The sequence below is a fragment of the Elgaria multicarinata genome, chromosome 5 (genome assembly GCF_023053635.1).
Source record: "Elgaria multicarinata webbii isolate HBS135686 ecotype San Diego chromosome 5, rElgMul1.1.pri, whole genome shotgun sequence".
In the NCBI taxonomy this organism is placed as follows: Eukaryota; Metazoa; Chordata; class Lepidosauria; order Squamata; family Anguidae; genus Elgaria; species Elgaria multicarinata.
The window spans coordinates 20,350,209-20,369,859 of NC_086175.1; the positions used below are offsets into that span (position 1 = coordinate 20,350,209).

The 19,651-nt window shown below is 44.4% G+C and overlaps 1 protein-coding gene across 1 annotated transcript in view; it reads left to right on the plus strand.

Annotated features, from left to right (window-relative positions):
• Window positions 1-225: 225 nt before the first annotated feature.
• The window catches only part of KLF5 (KLF transcription factor 5), a 33,888-nt gene continuing 14,462 nt past the window's right edge, over window positions 226-19,651 (plus strand). Inside the window, exons 1-3 of the mRNA XM_063126003.1 lie at window positions 226-405; window positions 5,158-6,028; window positions 7,888-7,947. Of these exons, the coding sequence (XP_062982073.1) occupies window positions 226-405; window positions 5,158-6,028; window positions 7,888-7,947 (1,111 nt within the window). The remainder of the gene's footprint in view (window positions 406-5,157; window positions 6,029-7,887; window positions 7,948-19,651) is intronic.

Sequence of the window (19,651 nt, forward strand, 5' to 3'; positions counted from 1 at the left end):
GGGCGGGGCCGCCTCGCAGCGCCAGCCCCTTGGGTGGAGGAGGAGGTGAAATAGAGGCGGGCATGTCGCCGGGGTGGGCCGGCAGGAACGTCTTAGGCCAGGTAGAGAAAGCCCCGAGCTGCGAGCGTGCCGGTGTCGTCGGGAGGCTCTGAGCCGTGGCCGGGCGAGGCGAGGCGAGGCTCTTTCCACCCCTCCTGGTTCGGAGACTTTCCGCGCGCCTTTCCCATGGCCACCCGGGTGCTGAGCATGAGCGCTCGCTTAGGGCCGGAGGAGCCCGTCTTCGCGCAGCTCAAGCCCGTGCTGGGAGGCCGAGATGCCACGCTCTTCCCGGGCCCGGGCCCCGAAGCTATCAAGCACCAGCAGCCAGGTGGAGGACCCAGGCTTTCCGGGGAGGAAATGGCGCAGGTAAACGGAGAACCCTCGCACTCTTCTTTGGCTTGGTGTGTCCCGAGATCGGTCGCAGCCCGAGGGAAGCTCTTGCATCTTCCCCCCCCTCTTTTAAATGTGAACATTAGAGTGCTTCTGAGCATGGGCAGAGGGCATAGCGCCACGCCGCGTGTGGGGCTGGCGGTCGGGGTTCCACGTATCTGGAGTCCCCGGACCGTTTTTTGTGTTGTTTTTGGCAATCCCTGGGTGTTCTCCCCCACCCCACCCCCGTCGCCCTTACTCTGCTTCTGCCTTGCCCTGGGTGGGGCTGCGTTGGGCCGGGCAAGAGGGCTCTGGCAGCAGGGGGAGGCTTGCGGGGAGTGGGGTGGGGAAAGGGGAGTAGAAGGAAGCCAAATCGCGTGTCTTTGGTCCACGATGGAGAAAGGTGGGCGCTACTAGCCTCCTGGTAGGGTAGGGCTGAGTCCTTCTCGCTCGCTCTCCCAGGCCGGCAGTGCCCCACCCTAGACGGACGCTGAAGTCCCTTTATATTTCGAGGCGTTATTTCAGTTTCATGTGGGGGTGAGTGGGGGGGGGTTTGAAGACGCGGTTCCTTATCGCTCCGGCGTGAGTATTCCAGGGGTTGGAGCCAGGCGTTGTCATGCTTAGATTGGAAATCAGTGGGACTTGACTTCGTCACGGCTAACTTCTTTCGCCCTTGGTCTGCTCCAAGCACGGCTCGTTCTGGACCCAGCCCATGGGTTATTTCGGAGCTACCTTTTTCAGCAACAGCGCGTGGTGGCCAGTGTGGCTGTAGAAGCGGTCTGAACACCCACCAGGCGGGCTCCTTTCAGGGCATGTTTATGGGCAAAGTGAAGGCTGCGCTCCTCGTGAGAGGCAGCGCGGGAGCAATGATTCCCTAACCTTTCATGCGGTATAGAGCAGAGGGATGCTTCCCACCCTCTTCACTCCGGAGTGGTGTGGAGAAAGAACGCTGTTCTTGGGCGTGTGGCCGGCTAGCCCTCCCCGGTGCCCGGGCAAATCCCAGCGGCAGCGGTAGCAGCAGCAGCAGCTTGGCAGTTCGTTTGGAACTCGTGGACTTCACAGTTGCCCCATGCCATTCCTCCAGAGCCCGGCGGAGGGGACGCCTCCCTCCTCCCTGGAGCACATGTGTTTAGGGATCGCCACACAACAGAGCCAGCTCCTCTTATAGAGTCTGGCCCTGCTTAATTCCACACCAGTTGCCACCCTGGGGTTGTAGCCTATGGGCTGTGTCCAGTGTTAAATCTCAATTTCCCTTCATTTCAATGGGCCTCCCCCAAGTAGGACGAACACTGGATAAAAGCCCTCATTTCCCTCTGATCTGGTAGAGAAGCATGCCAGTGTGGGATTCTGAATGGGTTGGATCCAGACTTGGTCATGGAGCAGCCTTCCACAGCATGGGGCCCTCCAGATGTGTTGGACTGCAATTCCCATCATCCCCAGCCAACCTACCCAAATGAGCAGGGTGGCTGGGCATGATGGGAGTTGCAGCCCAACACATCTGGAGGGTCCTGGGTCAGAGAAGGTGGAAGTAGAGCCATTCAGATGGATAAGACTGAAGTTACGAACGGCTAACTTTCAGTTGCCTTGATTTGAATGGGTCTACTCTGAAGAATTGACTCCAATCTGGATCTAACCCCATATCCTTAACCATTCTTGAAAGTGGGGATTGGCAGAGTTTTGGGCCTCTAAACTGTGGCTCCGATCATTTCCCCCTTCTTCAGTGTCAGCACTCTCATCTGTGACTAGACAGACCATTTTTCTTTTTATCTTCTCTGAGTTAATTCCCAGCAGCAAGTGGGCAAAGGAGTGGGCGGCTGAGGGAAAAATGGCACTCTGACTGTTGAAAGCTACAGCTGCTACCTTATGCACTTGCTCAGCAGCCGAATTAGAGTAACTGCCTGTCCCTCTCGCCCACGCGCCGTCATTTTAGATGGGGCGAGGGGTGGGGTGGGAGAGAAACTTCTGAGGGCGACTTCTTGCCTGTTTCCAACCCCAGAAAACGGGTTGGAAACAGATCCACATGCAAACAGCTGGAAGAGCTAAAACGGGAAAGCGCAAACCACAATGTGATTTCCCCCCCTCTTCTGCTTTTTAAAGTGCACAAACGGTTTTAATTTGAAACTATTTCTAGTTCTGGGTTGTTCCATTTGAACGTTTCCTTGTAAGTTTTATCGTTTGCAAGCCCTTTGGGTGATTTTTTTTTTATGTGGCACAAATGTCAGTGGATAAAATGAGGGGGGGAGAACCCTGTAGTGGACCTAAACAAAGCCATGTTTCTCTCCTCCTTGCAACCCCCCCCCCCCACACACCATGTAGGAGAAATATATGCTTGAATTGATTTGCAGAAGGATCTTATTAGAATATCACAAGTCACTGAAAGGGAGAGGAAATGGGAGAGAAATACAGAGTAATGAAGGCAGTCTGGTTTCAGTGAGACTCCCCCCCCCCCAAGAATAAGTGTTTCTGTCATCAAAGCAAGCTACATTGGGGTTGTAAACAAGAGCTGGAAAAAGTCGCTTTGCATGTTGGGGCAGATCTAGATGGCAGACAAGAGGGCTGCTGTTTCTTCTTTCTGGTGAGGGCTTTTTTTGGTGGTGGCTGTGGCTTTGGAGAGGCTCTGAAAATAAACTATTTACCCAATCTTTGGTTTGTCAGCAGACCCTTGCTCTAGAGGTATAGAAGGGTTCTGGCATGAATGGGCTCCTTACAGAGTGAAGGGGAATGTTGCATTTGCTCACTGGAAAGCAGACGATAAATGTTTTACTGATGACTCTGCTTGTAATGTATCGGGCTGCTTCCACCCACGGATTCCCTAGCACTGCTAAGCTAGTCAAATGATTCCCCCCCCCGGCCCCCCGGTAGGGTAATGAAAGCTATCTTCTAGGACAGGAATATATGCATAAGGTCTGTGTTTATAGGCACTGTAACATTAGAAAACTATTGCTCCAATTCAGGGGCGGGCGAACACTATAAATGCAAAGGGCTGTCACTCAGTTACACCTTTCAGGTACATGGAAATGCCATTTATTGATTACTTGTATGCATTTGGTGATGACCAAGAAGCATCTAACTATTGCATTTAAGAACTTTTCCATACATGCTTGTGTCCTGTCTTGAAAGTTCAGTTGGGCTTGCACATGAGCAAGGTTTTGGTTCTTTAGAATTGTAGCCTTGTGTCCCAGTCTTGGCAAAATCCAGCCGCTTTTGGTTGCCTTTAGGTCCACTGAAAGCTTTGGGATGGAGTTTTAAACATGACAAAATTGTTCCTTGCAAACGGAAAATTAGCATGTTGGGGAGGTTTCTTGCCTCCCCTTCTCCTCACATGCTAGTTTTCTGTGTGCAGGTAACTGTTTTGTATGGAGAAGCCATTCAATCATGGGAAGCCCCCACCTGTACCCTGAAGTAGTACAACTCAAACACAGGGTCAAGTCTTCCTAGATTGCTGCATGGAAATAGCCGCTCCAATGCAAATCTTGATATTCTTCTTCTGGAATTGAGCTTGGAAGTCATGAGACTGGAAACTCATAATTAACTTGTTCCAGAGTATTTGTACACTCTGTTATTTTCATTCTGTAGGCATGAGAGTTGAAAAACATTTTTAAAAATGAAAGGTGAATCTACTCTTAACTGCCTGACAAGTTCCCGGGGGTCGGTGGGTGGGTGGAATGGGCTTGCACAGAGGCCGTTGGCTCTTCAATTTTTAGGTCTCATTTTCACTTTAGTCTTCTCCCCGCTCCTATAAAATCGCTTTACCTTCTGAAATGTTTCATGCGCTAAGAAGTGTATTGTTTAACATGCCTAATTCTTAATTAACCAAATGAGCATGGGGTTTGCATGTGTGAAAGCCCTTATTAAAACCACATCACTAAGCTTTTAATTGCAGCTGCGTTGACCTGAGATACTCTATTTGATGTAAACACTTTTCTGTATAGCTGCATTATTGTGGTTGGTAGACTTTGAAGTCTTTGAGGATAACGTTTTATTAAATAGGAATTTTGGGGTAAAAAAGCTACTGTTACCTTTTAATATTTATTATAAAGGGCCTTATTTTGATGTAGTTCACCCTTTTTTTAAAGTGTCAGTTGCCAAAAATGGAAGTGCCATGATCCATCCAAAGTGAAGCGTTTCTAAACCCCATTGATTTCAATGGGAGAGATAAGTGCATGCTTAAATTGCTTCCATTGAAATCAATAAGGCCTAAAAGTAATTTATTTTGGCTGGATTATAACCGCAATTTTCTTGCCCGTGTTCTTGGCTGACATAGCTCAGTATTCCAGTCCTAACAAAATTCTTGGAAATAAAGTCCAGTTGAAACCTCATAGAGATTTTGCTATTTTTAGTGGCATATAAGTACTACTAATAAATAAAATATATACATTTCATAAATAATGTTTTTTTAAAAAAAACAACAACAGATAAATGTACTTAGGCAGGCTCGGGGATCATTTTGGGCTGGGGTTCAACCCTGATATGTTTTTCAGTGCTAGGGCTTAATCTCAGAATAGATGAAAGTGCCTTTGGGCAGGTTTCACAGTGCCTTCCCATCCCGGAGTAAATAGAGAAAATCCCCACATAGCTGAGATTTGGAAGAATGGTTTCCAGATTATAATACATTTGAGGGTGGGGTCTACAGAATCTAAATTGATCAGGATGCTAGGTTTAGTTCCTTTTACAATCTATTTAGATTCATCTATGTTCTCAGAAATAATCTTTTCCTTTTGTGTGTGTGCTAATCTTATTCTCACTCAGGCACGGTGTGAAATGGAGAAGTATCTGACTCCCCAGCTTCCTCCTGTCCCCAGTGTCCCAGAGCATAAAAAGTACCGTCGGGACAGTGCCTCAGGCATCGATCAGTTCTTCAACAGCGACGGGGTGCCTTACAGCGTCAACATGAATCTTTACCTCCCCGATATTTCCCAGCTGAGGACAGGCCTGTACAAATCACAGAGGCCCCCCGTGACCCACATCAAGACAGAGCCCGTGACCGTCTTCAGCCACCAGAGCGAGACGGTTCCTCCGGCCCCCAACCCCACCCAGGCGCTTCCTGAGTTTACGAGCATCTTCAGCTCCCATCAGACTCCTGATGTCAACAACCTCTTCATCAAGCAAGAGCTCCCCTCTCCGGATCTTCACCTCTCCATCTCCACGCCCCAGCAGGGCCAACTATACCAGCTCCTGAGCTCTCCAGATCTCGACATGCCCAACTCCACGACACAAGCTGCAGTGATGGACTCACTGAACGTGTCCATGTCCTCGGCCATGGCAGGCCTTAATACCCTCTCCTCTGCTATGCCGCAGACCACCATGAAACAGTTCCATGGGCTCTCCCAGTGTACATACACCATGCCCAATCAGTTCCTTCAGCATCAGCAAGCCACTTACTTCCCTCCTTCTCCCCCAAGTTCGGAGCCTGGCAGTCCGGACAGACAAGCCGAAATGATGCAGAATTTAACCCCTCCGCCATCTTATGCTGCTACGATTGCCTCCAAGTTGGCAATTCACAATCCCAGTTTGCCCACAAACATCCCAATGAATTCGCCGCCCGTCCCACCGGTCAGATACAACAGGAGGACTAACCCAGAGTTGGAGAAGAGACGTATTCATTACTGTGATTATCCAGGTATGCCTAAAGAAATTTAAAACCCTGTGGTTCGGTTATGGATTCTGCTTCTCTCTGTTGGCAATAGATTAAATATGGATGATAGTTGTGTACCACAGCAAAACTGAAAATAATAACAACAAACCCAGCTAGTTCTACCTGACTCTTTTCATAGAAGAGAAACATCATGGTAGATTTGTCATTACTGTTTAGGATCTTCCAGAACATTCGATCTTCATAATGAAATCCCATTAAAAAAAATCATACCCTTAAGAAAATGTTGGGCTATTGTGGGGAGATAACTTTGGTAGACTGATCTAGGCTGTGCCTAGTAAAATGGTTGACATAGTAAAAAATGTTCCCGGACTGTACATTTTATCCACATAGGGAATTGCATGTACAAATGTCCTCCATGTCAAAAAATAAACACCGCTCAGAAAACTCTAGGCTAGAAGTCCTCCCTGACATCTCTTTTATATTGAGGGAGCTTTCAGTTCTTTGACTTCCTTCCTCTGCCATCAGAAGTGATACAGTCCAGCAACAGTTCTACCACAGGGATAATTTATGTAAATCTGCCCTTATACATAGTCAAGAGTCAGACTCAAAGTTCTAATATGAACTTGATGTGAGAGCAATAAGTGCTAATGGCATAGCCCAGCCTTCCCCCAAACTGGTACCGTCCAGACTCCCATCGCCCCAGGAAGCATGCTGTCTGGGGATGATTGGAGGTGTAGTCCAGCACATCTGGAAAACACCAGGTTGGGGAAGGCTGGCGTAGTCCACTGGCTGCTTCCGAGAGGAGGGTTTCTTCTCTTCATACCCTGGGGCAAAGCTGCCTTGTCTGCTGCCAACTCCTCCTTCCTTCGCAGGAAGGCCTATGCATGCTTCCATTGTGCCTTTTAAGGAAAGTCATTTTTTATTGCCGCTCAACCTCTTTCAGCTCAAGGTAGCTAGCACGGCACCACTCAGCTTTCCACAATATGGTGGCCTCCAGAAGTTTTGGCCTACTATTCCCACCAGCCTCAGCCAGCATGGCCAGTGGCAGGAATGATGGGAATTGTAGTCCAAAACATCTGGAGGGCACCACGTTGGGGCAGGGTGGCATTGTGCTTCTTGGGAGGTCCAGATGAGATTACGAGGCCTGCCTTCTTCACAAGGCATGATGGGCTGATCGTTCAGGCAGAGCAGAACGTGGTTGTAGTTTTGGATGGGAGTCTCTGCAAAGTGTACTTGATTCATTTTTGGGTACTTTCTGCGGTCTACATAGGAGCCATGTTCCTGGAGTTGCATTCACCAATTTATGTCTTTCTCACTTGCCTCCCCAAAACCATAGAACTGTCTTCTGACATGTTGGCACTGGTAGCAATGTAGTACTAGAGGTTGATGCACTTGTACTGATTTCTGACTCGGTAGGCTATTATATTGAGAACTATACTTCCTGGTATAGTCCTCAATATAATAGTGTACTATTTGATCTATATGTGCCTGTTACTTTGTTTTATTGCTAAAAGCATAGTTTAAGTATATGTGAAAAGTTGGTGAAATATAGACAAGGAAAACAGTAATAAGATTCAGGTGAACTAATATAATTTAGCATGCATGTTTAGAAAGCTATAGAATTAAAAGTTCTAGGTGTGGTCAGTTGTGCCTTACGTGGACTTATCCACTATATGTTATGAGTACTAGGAGCTGTCCTTTTGCTGTTAATATGGAGAGGAATATTCTATATGGCACAACAGAGTTTTGAACAGTTTTCTTAAGAAAACACAGTGCCATCAATTAGAGCTACTGGCAGTGTTTTGACGATTGTGATGAATCTGAATGTGTTCTAGACATAAATGTTCCCAACCCTTATGTCTCTTCTTGGTTTTCTATCTTAGGTTGCACTAAAGTGTATACGAAGTCTTCTCACTTAAAAGCGCACCTGCGAACTCATACTGGTATGTGTTTACTGTGTTCTTAAATGTCCTATAAATATAAATTGGCCATCTTTCTTTCTGTGCTTTGGTTGAAAGGTTTCCCTTGGTTTGCTTCAAGCTGAGAGTGATAAATCAGCCAAACAGAGTGGTTAATAAAATGAAAACTGACACTTTTGAACTTCTTAAAATAAAGAGGTTTAATTTAGGCAGTGAATAAATACTCTCTTTGAAGCCCTATCATCCCCTACCCCTCCTCAAACATTTTCCAGCAGAATTATGTTATGATTGGGTGGAGGCTGTCCCTGTGTTTTCTGTGCGGGGTGGGTTGGATCCATGTACCTAAAATGAAATCTGCCTCTGATTTGGCTTAATTAAATTAAAGCTGCAATCCCATAACAGTTACCTGGGAGGAAAGTAGTGGGGCTGTGTCTGAGTAGAAATACATAAAATTGCACAGTAAAACTTGGACATTTTGTTTCATAAGAATAACTTTCCCAACAGTTGTTTATTTTCCTCCAGAGTGGTCCCCAACTTGCTATTTCCTCAGCTATAAAACATCTACAAAAATTAGATGTACATTCCTTTAAGATTACTAGTTACATTTTATTATGGGGTGTGCTTGCGTGTGCGCATGTGAGCGAGAGAGATAAACTTGATAAATCAACTCTGAAGCATATATATATATATATATATATATATATATATATATAGGCACAGTTAAATTGGCTTTCATACTTGTAACTGCGGTTTTCATCAGCTCCACTGTTTGCTATCATTTTTGTTCTCTGTCATGTCTGGGGAGAAAACCCTCATTGATCCAATCTGTAGAATAAATTGGGTAGATAATTTCAAGTGTTAAAGTTTCTTGAGCCCTGTTGGTCTAACTCAGTCTTCCCAAACTAGTGCCCTCCAGACATATTTGAGTACAATGCCCATAATCCCCCAGCAGCATTGGAAGTTGTAGTCCAGCACCCAGAGGGCATCAGGGTGGGAAGGCTGGTCTAACCTAACCAATAAACGTTTGCATGAGGAATTCTGTTAAGAAGTACATTGGAGGAAGGGCCATGGCTAGGGTGACCTTATGAAAAGGAGGACAGGGCTCCTGTATCTTTAACAGTTGCATTGAAAAAGGAATTTCAGCAGGTGTCATTTCTTTGCATGCAGCACCTGGTGAAATTCCCTCCTCATCACAACAGTTAAAGCTGCAGGTGCGCTGCCCTCTTTTAAATGTGGTCACAGTATAGCTCCTGCAGCTTTAACTGTTGTGGTGAAGAGGGAATTTCCCCAGGTGCGACAAGCATACAAATGACACCTGCTGAAATTCCCTTTTCTATGCAACTGTTAAAGATACAGGAGTCCTGTCCTCCTTTTCATAGGGTCACCCTAGCCATGGCTCCAGTGGTAGAATGTACACATGCTTTGCAAGCAAAACATCCCAGGTTCTACCACTGACGTCACCAGGTATAGGGCTGCAAGGATTAGTCCATCTGCTTAAGATGAAGTAATGATCTCATTTTGTTGTAAGGCAGCTTCTTAGATTTTCCTATGTAAACTTAGATTAATGGACAACGTTTAAAATAAAGTGTTCTTCAAGCATCCTTGTGATGCTACTATAGAGCCTTAGAATTGTCGTGCCAAACACTTATTTGGAATATGCCAAATGAGCTCTGAGTGCTGCATATGTATGCATCAAAGCACTTTTGAGTTTGCAGAACTGCACTGCTGCTTGCTTCTTTTTGGTAGTTTATGCACATTAGTAGCTTCCTCATCATTGTAAAAGAAAAAAGAAAAGAAAAAGTCAGAAGCCTGTTTTTAAATTGAGTAAAGATCTGAGGCTCGTTTCATCTATGGAACAAGGGCTTGTATTCAGTGTTTGCTCATTGTCGAAAGATTGAGTATCTCCAGGCAAAAATGTTACTATGGAAATGCAGTTTTGATAAACGAAGCGGTTGTCTCTAAAAGGAACAGTGTTTAATTAAAAAAAGTCTTAAAAGCTGTTGTTCTAAGCCAAGAATTCCCAAACTGTGTACAGTTAAGAGTACAAGGTACCCACCCACAGAGAGAGCTGCCCAATTTGCTCTTTCCTCATCCTATGTCAGACTCTGCTAGGGGTGGGTAATTTTGCTGCAGCTCTTTGTGTTGAGTATATTTGGATCATTCAGTTGCTCCCGAGAGAGAGAGAGAGAGAGAGAGAGAGAGAGAGAGAGAGAGAGCGCAGAATTGCCCATCCTCCGAGGACCATGCTTCTTGTGTCTTTGCACAAGCTACTACACTGGGCTTGCTTCCGTCCAGTTGGCAGGTACGCCCAGATTAGTGACTCATGAAGCAATATAGGAGGAGATACCTCTGAGAATAGGTAACTTTCCCGACCCTGCCTTACCCGATCTAAAGTAACCTCCTCTTGAGTAGAACAGTGAAATGTACCTTTGTATTTCATTCAGTGTGCCTTGACTAGCCAAAGAAGCTAACATATACCAAGCCAGACCATTTGTCCATCTGGCTCAACATCATTTACACTTGCTGTTGGCAGAGGTCTTTCTCAGCTCTGCCTGAAGATCCCAGGGATTCAACCGGGGACCTTTTGTGTACAAAACATGTGCTCTGCCACTGGGTTATGGCTTCTCCATATGTTGTTGGGCTACAACTCCCATCCTTCCTGACCATTGGCCATGCTGGCTGGGGGCTTGATGGACATTGGAGTCCATTATCAGCCACAGATTCCCCCCTCCTCCATAAAAGAATGGATGCTTGTGAAATACTGTTCTAAGGTACATATGTATGGAGGAGCAGAGAAGTAAAAGTATAACTCTTAAATTTGTGACAGATAACTTTCAAGTTACTGTAATGAAAGTTGTATATGCCAGCATGAAAATTATTGTGTGAACAGCAGGATACAAATTTATTAACCTGACATATATCATAGCAGTAGTTGTATGGCAGTAAAGACAAAGATTTAGAAAGTTAATTTTTTAAATTTATTGCTTGATTGATTGCGTTTTTATACCGCCCACTTGCCAAAGCTCCCTGGGCGGTTCACGAAAATTAAAGCCATTCAAAGTATAAAACAAACCGTATAAAAACATGATATAAAATACAATATAAAAGCACAACCAGGATAAAATCAGCAGCAGTGCAGAAATACAATTTTAAAATACAAATTTAAAACAGCAAAGTTTAAATTAAATTTATAGACTGTTAAAATACCGAGAGAATAAAAAGGTCTTCACCTGTTGTCTGAAAGAATATAGTGTAGATGCCAAGCGAACCTCCTTAGGGAGCTCATTCCACAGCCGGGCTGCCACAGCAGAGAAGGCCCTCCTCCTGGTAACCACCTGCCTCACTTCCTTTGGCTCATGGAGGAGGACCCCTGAGGAGGACCTTAGGGTCCGGGCAGGTACATATGGGTACATTTGTTTCTACCACGAAAAAATGCACTGAAGGCATTTCTCTTTGATTATTCAGTACGAAAGTGTGCTGTTGTGTACATGGAAGTAGAATTTATACTGATGTTTTGAGCTACAGGAAACACTATTTGTATGTGTCCGTAGGAAGGTAACATCACAGACTCACTTACCTAAGAGTAAGCCAAATTGAGCTCAGTGGGACTTGCTTCCGAGTAGAGAGAGATATAGGGTTGCACTGTTAAAAATTACTGCAAAAAGAAGTCCTGTGTTACTGTTAAAGACTACATTCTACATGGCCTAGAATCTACTTCATAGAAAGTCAATGAAGCTCATAGAAGTAAGCCCAATTTGGGTAAAATGGGGTGGTGTTAAGCATATGTACACAATGTTCATTTGGACAAATTTTCCTTTTTTATAGAGGTAGCTCCAATTTCTTAGGGCAAGTTTTCTGTATGATATGTTAGTCAGTGATAGGTGCTGCCTTTCAGTTGCCAACCAGCCTTCACCAACTTGGTGCTTTCTAGACTACAGATCCCAGAATTCCCCCAGCCAGATGTGGGGAGTTGTAGACCAACACAACCAGAAGACCCCAAGTTGGTGAATTCTCATCTTGAAATACTGTGCCTTCTAAAGGTTTTTGACAGAATTACAAAAAATTGGATGGCATCCTGATCACAAAAGATAATTGTATGATGTGAGCTTTTGCATATCAAAAATCCCTATATTTCCTTACTGCTACCAGTAATTTATATAGCATAAATAAAAAACAAACAAAACTGAAAGTATATAGACTTGGTAATGGTAAATCTCCCAAAAGAAGGCTATGGGAGTCCTATGACCAAATAACAATTGAACTATGAAGCTTAATTTAGCTGTTTCTGCAAAAACATCCTTTCATTCGAAGTACGTTTAGCTTACGTTTTTCTTATGGGAAAAAAAGCTATTTATGAACAACCTAGCTTGAAAGCTTTAATAAAATGTAGGTCATGAAATGCAGGTTATTAAAGTTTTGTGTGATACTCTTTCCAATCCCCTTAGGGGTTTAACAGACCTGTTTATCTGGCTCAACTTGTTCTGTAGTATCTGTGGAGGACCACTGGTTGTTTGCTCTGTTCCCAACAATCTGTCTTAAACCAACTCTTATCCACCCTTCTCGAGTAATCTGTCACTTTAAAATACATTTTAAAAAGAAAGAAAGCCCTGCTGCAACAACCTGCGTTTCTAGAAGTCAAAACAGACCATATACCTCTTCCTTTGTGTTAGAAACCCTGGGCCTTTTCATAGTATTTAGCAACCTGTCTCCACCTGAATGGCTTTCAGTGAGTTTAATGACATTCTTTTCAGAGCAAACTTAAAGGCGGCAGCGGTGGTGAGAGATGGAATGTGGGCAGCAGCAGCAGCAACAAGCTATGTCTCCATTCAGATAGGAACAAGCTGGCAGGATTTATAAACTGCAAGAAATAAAGGAAATTGGCAACGGACCATAAAAACGTGCAGCTTGCTTGCAGTGTGGGAGTGGTAGGAATGGACTCTCTGAGATATACCATTGTCGTGCATGTGGGTCTAGGGCCGCTTAACTTTCTCAGTTGGTTTCTGTAGCTGTGCCTTTAACAGAGATTTTATCTGCAGGGATGAAGTAGGTGATGTCTTATCTCGGTGCCATGAAACAAGCATCACACTGAATTCTGCAGATCACTTTAAAGGCATTGGAGCAGGCCAAGCCTGATAAGTTGGCAAACCTAATAGGGAAAGACGGTTGGATTTCAGTGGTAATATGCCAGGGTCTGGTGAGTTGAAATGATCACTTTCCTCTAAAAGGATTTTTAAGCAGGGTACTGTAATGCAGAGGTGGCCAGCCTTGGGGGTGGGGTGGGGAGTGAGGGGTCATACTCGCAGCTGCAGAACTCTTTGAGGGCTGCATGTTTGGGTGGAGTTGCTGGTGCGTAGGGCCAGGACAAACCCACCCATCTCTCTCTCTCTCTCACACACACACACCCTATCAGAATGCAGGAATTGCTATAGCGGTGATGGTTTAAACTTCTCCCCGCTACCCGTTTCCCCACCGCCGCCACCAAGCGATCCTGATGAAGATTGCTGTTTGTAGCCCGGCTGATCACATGGGCTTTGGAGAATAGTGGGCGGGGCTGCACCGAGTGGCCTTGTGTCCCCCCACATACACTGTAACGATGGCTTCTTCCCAGTTCTGAAATGGTTAGCTTTCTCAAATTCAGCTGGACTTTCCAACTGTAGAGAGCATTTTAACTGAGTCACATAGAGCATTGGTGTTCGATCAGGGAGACCTGGGTTCGTGTTCCTTCTGCTGAGGGAACTGCACTGGCTGCCTATTCGCTACCAGGCCAGGTTTAAGGTTCTTGTACTTGTGTACAAAGCCCTAAACCACTTGGGACCAGGAGACGTGAGAGAGCACCTTCTCCCCTACCAACCTGCCCGGTCACTGAGGTCATCCGAGGGCCTGCTCCTGGTGGTTCCACAGAGACCCATCCTCCGATTGGAGTCCACCAGGGAAAGAGCCTTCAGCGTGGTGGCCCCCCTCCTGTGGAATTCCTCTGGAGGTCAGGTAGGCGCCAACTTTGTCTTCCTTTCGGCGCCTCCTGAAAATGTCATTATTCCAGGAAGCCTTTCCTTAATGACCAGCCATGGTTCACTGTACATTTTGCTTCTTTTAAAATTATTTTATTTTATCTTGTACACTGCTATGAAATTTTGAATGGGGAGCAGTATATAAATATTGTAAATAAATAAATAAATGTGACGAATGACACTGCTGAGGATTTGGCCCAGTCACTATTACTTGTATGGACATGACTGCAGCCTTAAATCCAGGTTTTTTTAGTAAGCTCCAACTGAATACAGTGGGGTTGGCTTCAGAGTAAGCCTGGAAAAGAGGTTATTGTAAGACTAACATGGGATGATCCCATTTTTTAAAATGCCCTGAGCTTCCGAGGTGGTTTAATAAAAGTGTGTTTGATGCAGAGGTTGTTTCTGATTAGGGTGGCCAGATGCACAAGAGGACAAGGCTCCTACACCTTTAATAGATGTGTACAAGCAAATTTCACCCAGTGAAATGCTCTCTTGTGCACCACTATTACCCTATTTGCCCTTGCGTCTGGCCACCATATTTCAAACATAAGCAAGCCCTGTTATTGCAAAATTGTAGGAAATCTGAGGTTTTAATTTGCCATATGGGGTTAAAATCGCCATTCATCCATAGACTTGTTGGGCACACCTTATTAATGCCTAATATGCAATGTGCTGTCTTTAAATGACTGAGCCTTGCCTTTTACAGTAAAACTAACGGCAAGATATCTTTTTAAAGCAGAGTTGTGCAACTTGTGGCCCTCCACATGTGTTGTGGGCCAAAACATCTGGAGGGCTGCAAGTTGCCCATAACTGCTTTAAAAGAACAAGGAGCCACTGATCACAGATCTTTTTTTCCTTATTAGACATAGGTATAACTTTAGTTTCGTAAGTTGCATTATGCAACCATCATGACGGAAATACCTGTTATAAGGCTACAGTGCCATAAACCTTCATCTTCTGGCACTGTCGGCTGGGTACTTGACTTGAACTTGTTTGCCGAAAGCCAATAAAAAGAAGTTAATTGTATTTTCAAAAATAAATAGTTAACTTTTCCACCAAGTAGTTGCACAAGAAGGGTTTAAAACAACCATCAGAGCATTCTAAGTGAAGTCAAGGCTGCACCCCTAAATAGCTCTCCAGCATTTATGCTGGTGCTTAATTTCTGAAAAGAGACGTGTCAGGAGGTTGTTCTTCTGTCCCAGCCTGCGTGACTAAGGCTACAATCCTCTAGATATTTACTTGCGAGTAACCCTAACGGTACTTAAGTCTGAATAGATATGTACATGATTGCACTGTAAACTGTTGTGTAATGGGGAACTGACTTCTCAGTTGCCTTCCTCCCAAACACACACACACACACACACACACACACACACACACACAGTGGCCATGCATCCCACTTTACAAAGGACAGTCCTCTATCTCAGCTTCCCCTAATCTGTTGTCCTGCCTAAGTTTTGGACTGCAACTCCTAATATTCCCAGACAGCATGTTGGCTGGGAATTATGTAGGGTGACCATATGAAAAGGAGGACAGGGCTCCTGTATCTTTAACAATTGCATAGAAAAGGGAATTGCAGCAGAACCTGGTGAAATTCCCTCCATCACAATACTTAAAGCTGGAGGATCCGTGCCCTCTTGACCAGATACAAAAGAGGGTAGGGCTCTTGCAGCTTTAACTGTTGTGATGAAGAGAGAATTTCACTAGGTTCTGCATATATACAAATGACACCAGCTGAAAATCCCTTTTCTATGGAACTGTTAAAGATACAGGAGCCCTGTCCTCCTTTCCATGTGGTCACCCTAAATTATGGAAATTGCCGACCAGCACGTATGCAGGGCAATAGGTTGGGGAAGGCTGTTTTATCTGAAGGTGTCCTTTTGAAGGGCTGTCCAGTTCCAAAAGAGGTATCTCCTAAGAAGGGACAGAAAGGCCTTGAAATTGACTATCAGCTGTTCGCACCTGGACAGCAGTCTGGGCAGGCATATAGGTTGCCTTGTCAAAATCTTCCCCACCATGGTGGAATATATCATATTTCTATTTGAATTCTAGGAAGTATTTCTACATTTGCATCCAGACACACACACAATTGAACATACACAAATTTTAGCAACTCTGTCCCCTCCGGGTTGTACATTTTCTCTTTTTTGGCAATGTGTGTAAGCGGCCGCCCTGCCCTTACTCCCATTGACCGCTTGCATGGAAGATGTTCTTGAGCACCCTGTTGGCTTTCCTGCACAGAGAGCTCCAGAGCAGGCATGTTCTCGGAGCACATGCCTGCTTTGCCATTAATAGTCCTGCAGTTATTGCTAGAGACTATTTTCATCTATCTATAGCTATAGCTTGTATTTGCTGTTGGGAAATGGAAGCCCCTGAATACTTTAGGAGAAAGTGGCATCTCTGTAACAAGATGAGCATGATCCTAGTTATTTTTTTAATTAAGGGTGGGTAATCTAAACCGTCTCCCCTTACCCCATCCCAGCTTTTCATATTTTTTTTTGTAGCCCCTCATAAAACCTTAAAAGGGACCTATAGCCAAGAACTAATATAGATCCAAAAGATTTGGAAAGGTTCTTGCATCATACCTATTTTATTAGTTAATTTTTATCCCACCATTCTTTGGAGGGGCAGAGGCATACATGGTTCTTGGCTCTTCCCACATTTCCCCCTTGTAATAACTCCAAGGTAAGACAGATGGAAAACTAGTGTCTATGGTCCATTTGTTTATGGCAATTTGAAACTGGGTTTTGCTCAGTCAAACATTTTACATGTGTTTCAAAAGCTTATGTGCTCATAAATAGTGTTGTTGAACTTGGATAAATATAACGGGATATTTTATGGATGAAGACACCACAAAGTCCTTGAATTCATGAGCTAAATGGATATATGAATTTAAATACTGTACAATTTAAACACTGTGCCATTTTTTAAAATCCCTCATTTTGATTTTCACCCACCCTCTGTTCAGTATTCTTGTTTTCCACCTTTAATCCCACTTGGCTGTTTCTCTCTCAACTGTTTTCATATGTACCCTTCTTCCCCTGTTATCTTCCTACATTTCTGCTGACTTCCTTCTCTATGAACACTCATTTGTGGTGTGTTGAGTGGTCCACTACAAAGAAGGCAGAAGTAATAAATTTTGAAGGGGGTTTCCTAATGCCTGTCATGATATCCTCTCATCCTCCAGAGATGTTTTTCTCTCTGTCTTATCCATTTCCACACTATAACGAATAAGGCAGGGAAGTGGCATAGAGTTGGGCGCATTGCAAGAAAATCCATGACATCTTCATTTCATTCCTGTTGTTTCTACCAAAGTCTTGATGAACTTACCTACGGGTTGTATAAGGACATACATAGAGAGCATGGAACTAGAAGTATCAAATCTCTCCTTTTGTCAGTCTTCTTGGGAGGCAGCAATGCTAAAAAATAATGTGGTAAAACAATTGAATAGAAGGGACTAACCTTATGAATGTGGCCAAAGAACCTGAAAACATGAATAGGAATTACTGTTATGGTTGCCATGCTTTCTAGTTGTAGGCACAGAGATTCTTTGTAGGAGAGAACCATTCCCTGAACTTCAGGGATAAGGTAACAAAATGGCTGTGAACTTCCTGTTCATGCAACTCTTCCCTCGTAGACAGAATAGTCATTTTTAGTCTAGAGAACATACGTTTTGCAAATAATAGTGAATGTTTAAACAGTGCTAGCTACTTGAATACAAAACGGCAAGTGTATGTGTTATGGCAAAGTTAACATTCCTTCACTTTAAAGAGGTCAGGGCTGGTCCTACCATAAGGCAGGGAGAAGCACCTGCCTCAGGCAGCACATATTGGGGGACGGAGAGCAGTAGCAAGGTGGCGGCGGACAGAGCTACATGTGTCAGCAGCCCGGCCTACAACCCCATAGCTATCCTGCTGCCCTCAGCTCCAGTGGAAGATGCTGTCCTGTCACTAGTGAAGTAAATTCAAATGGATCCAGGTATAACAGTGAAAGACTTGTCTTGTGAAAGGGGAAGGGTTTCTAGTTTTTTGTCTGTTAGATCATCAGTCATGGCGATTAGATGTGTTTCTGTAAAGACTTCCCTGAAAATCACAAAGTGAAGAATGGAGCAAAAGTTTAAAATAACTTCACTGACACAGGGCGTGCAAGAGACGAATGCAAAATAATGTTTGAAAAAGTTCTTGTGGGTGGGTAGGTGTTATAATGGCAAATGGCTTGGGCGTTCTTGTTTATGACTGATGTAAACCTATTCCTTCCGTGGGAGGGAATTGGTGGAGCACATGTGAAAATGACAAAAATGTACCTTGTTCTTCCATGTATTCCCTGAATGACTGCAGGGTTTTTTGTTACTTTAGATCAGGGAATCTGGCTAACTAGGCCCAATTTGGAGGGCCCAGGGTGTTTTTTTTTTTTTTAAAAGAAAACCACCAAGTCTTATTCAAGATATGGTGTACCATTGCCCCAAGCATGGTCTCTCTTATATCTTCAAAGCACAAGTTACTTTACATGCAAGTGAAGTTTTCAAGTAGCAAGAGAGATCCCATGCTGTCTAATGCGATGTCTCTTTTTTACTCTTGTTCAGCAGGATGGCATCAACTGTATTATGGACACAGGTTGCTTTCAGGGTGGGGTTTCAAAGTGTATTGCAGCCATGGACTACTGTCTGGCCTGGACTTCCCAACTGGATGCCCTCCAGAGGTTTTGGATTGCAGTTCCCATCATCCCCAGTCAGCATGGCTGCACTGCCTGGGAATGATGGGAATTGCAACCCAAGACATCTGGAGGGCACTTGGTTGGGGAAGGCTGGGCTTGGCTGATAAAGTGACTGCCAAGAATTCAAAGTGGACCATCCCAGTGTTTGGTTAATCTTCCTTTTTCATTTGTATCCAGTTACTGTCTTAGAAACCAATGTTTTTGTTTTGGGGGTAGGAGGCTTACTGAGGTGTGCATGTATATCCTTCTTATTTGCCAACATGCATTCAACAGTGCCAACTCCTGAGTCTGTGGGTTGTTGTTTTTTTAGTTCTTCCAACCAACAAAAATGGTTTTTAATTAAATGCCTAATATGTCTCTTGAAAGCATGTCACTTGCTCTCTAAGAGGGATTAAGTAAGCTCTAGTTCCAGGATTTTTGATGCCTGATAAGGAAGGCTCTTGCTGACTGTAAGCACAGTTCCTTCTGAAAGCGCCTCACAGAAAAACAGCAAATCTGGCCTTAAGAGTCACAGGAGGAATCGCCAGCGACTAACACTTTCCATTATTTGCTCAAGACGCCCTAATTGTGACTAATTTTGGATGGTTGGGATCTTATTGCCTGGGCCGTATTCTAAAGCAAACGTTCTTGGCCTTTGCTTGCTGTTCTGCTCCTCCTACAAAAGAAAAATTGGCAACGTTTAGTGAAGTCAAATTGTAGGTAGCTGTGTTTGTCTGTTAGGAAAACATCCCAGTGCCTCAAATGGTGGTATCTTAGGACCAGGCGAATGGTTTCCGCGTCATGAGCATGCTTTCAAGTTTCCCAGTGCTCTTCATCAGACTGGATAGTAAACAAAATGAGGGAGTGATACTGTTGCCTGAAGTGTTGATTTCTGCATCATAACAGTTTTATAACAGTTTTGACAACTGTATATGGAGTGTGTCCTGGGCCCCAACAGTTGTCAAAACTGTTATAAAGCACTTTAAAGGAGTAGTGTAGATCCTGCCTAGGTTAACCTCACTAGGTGC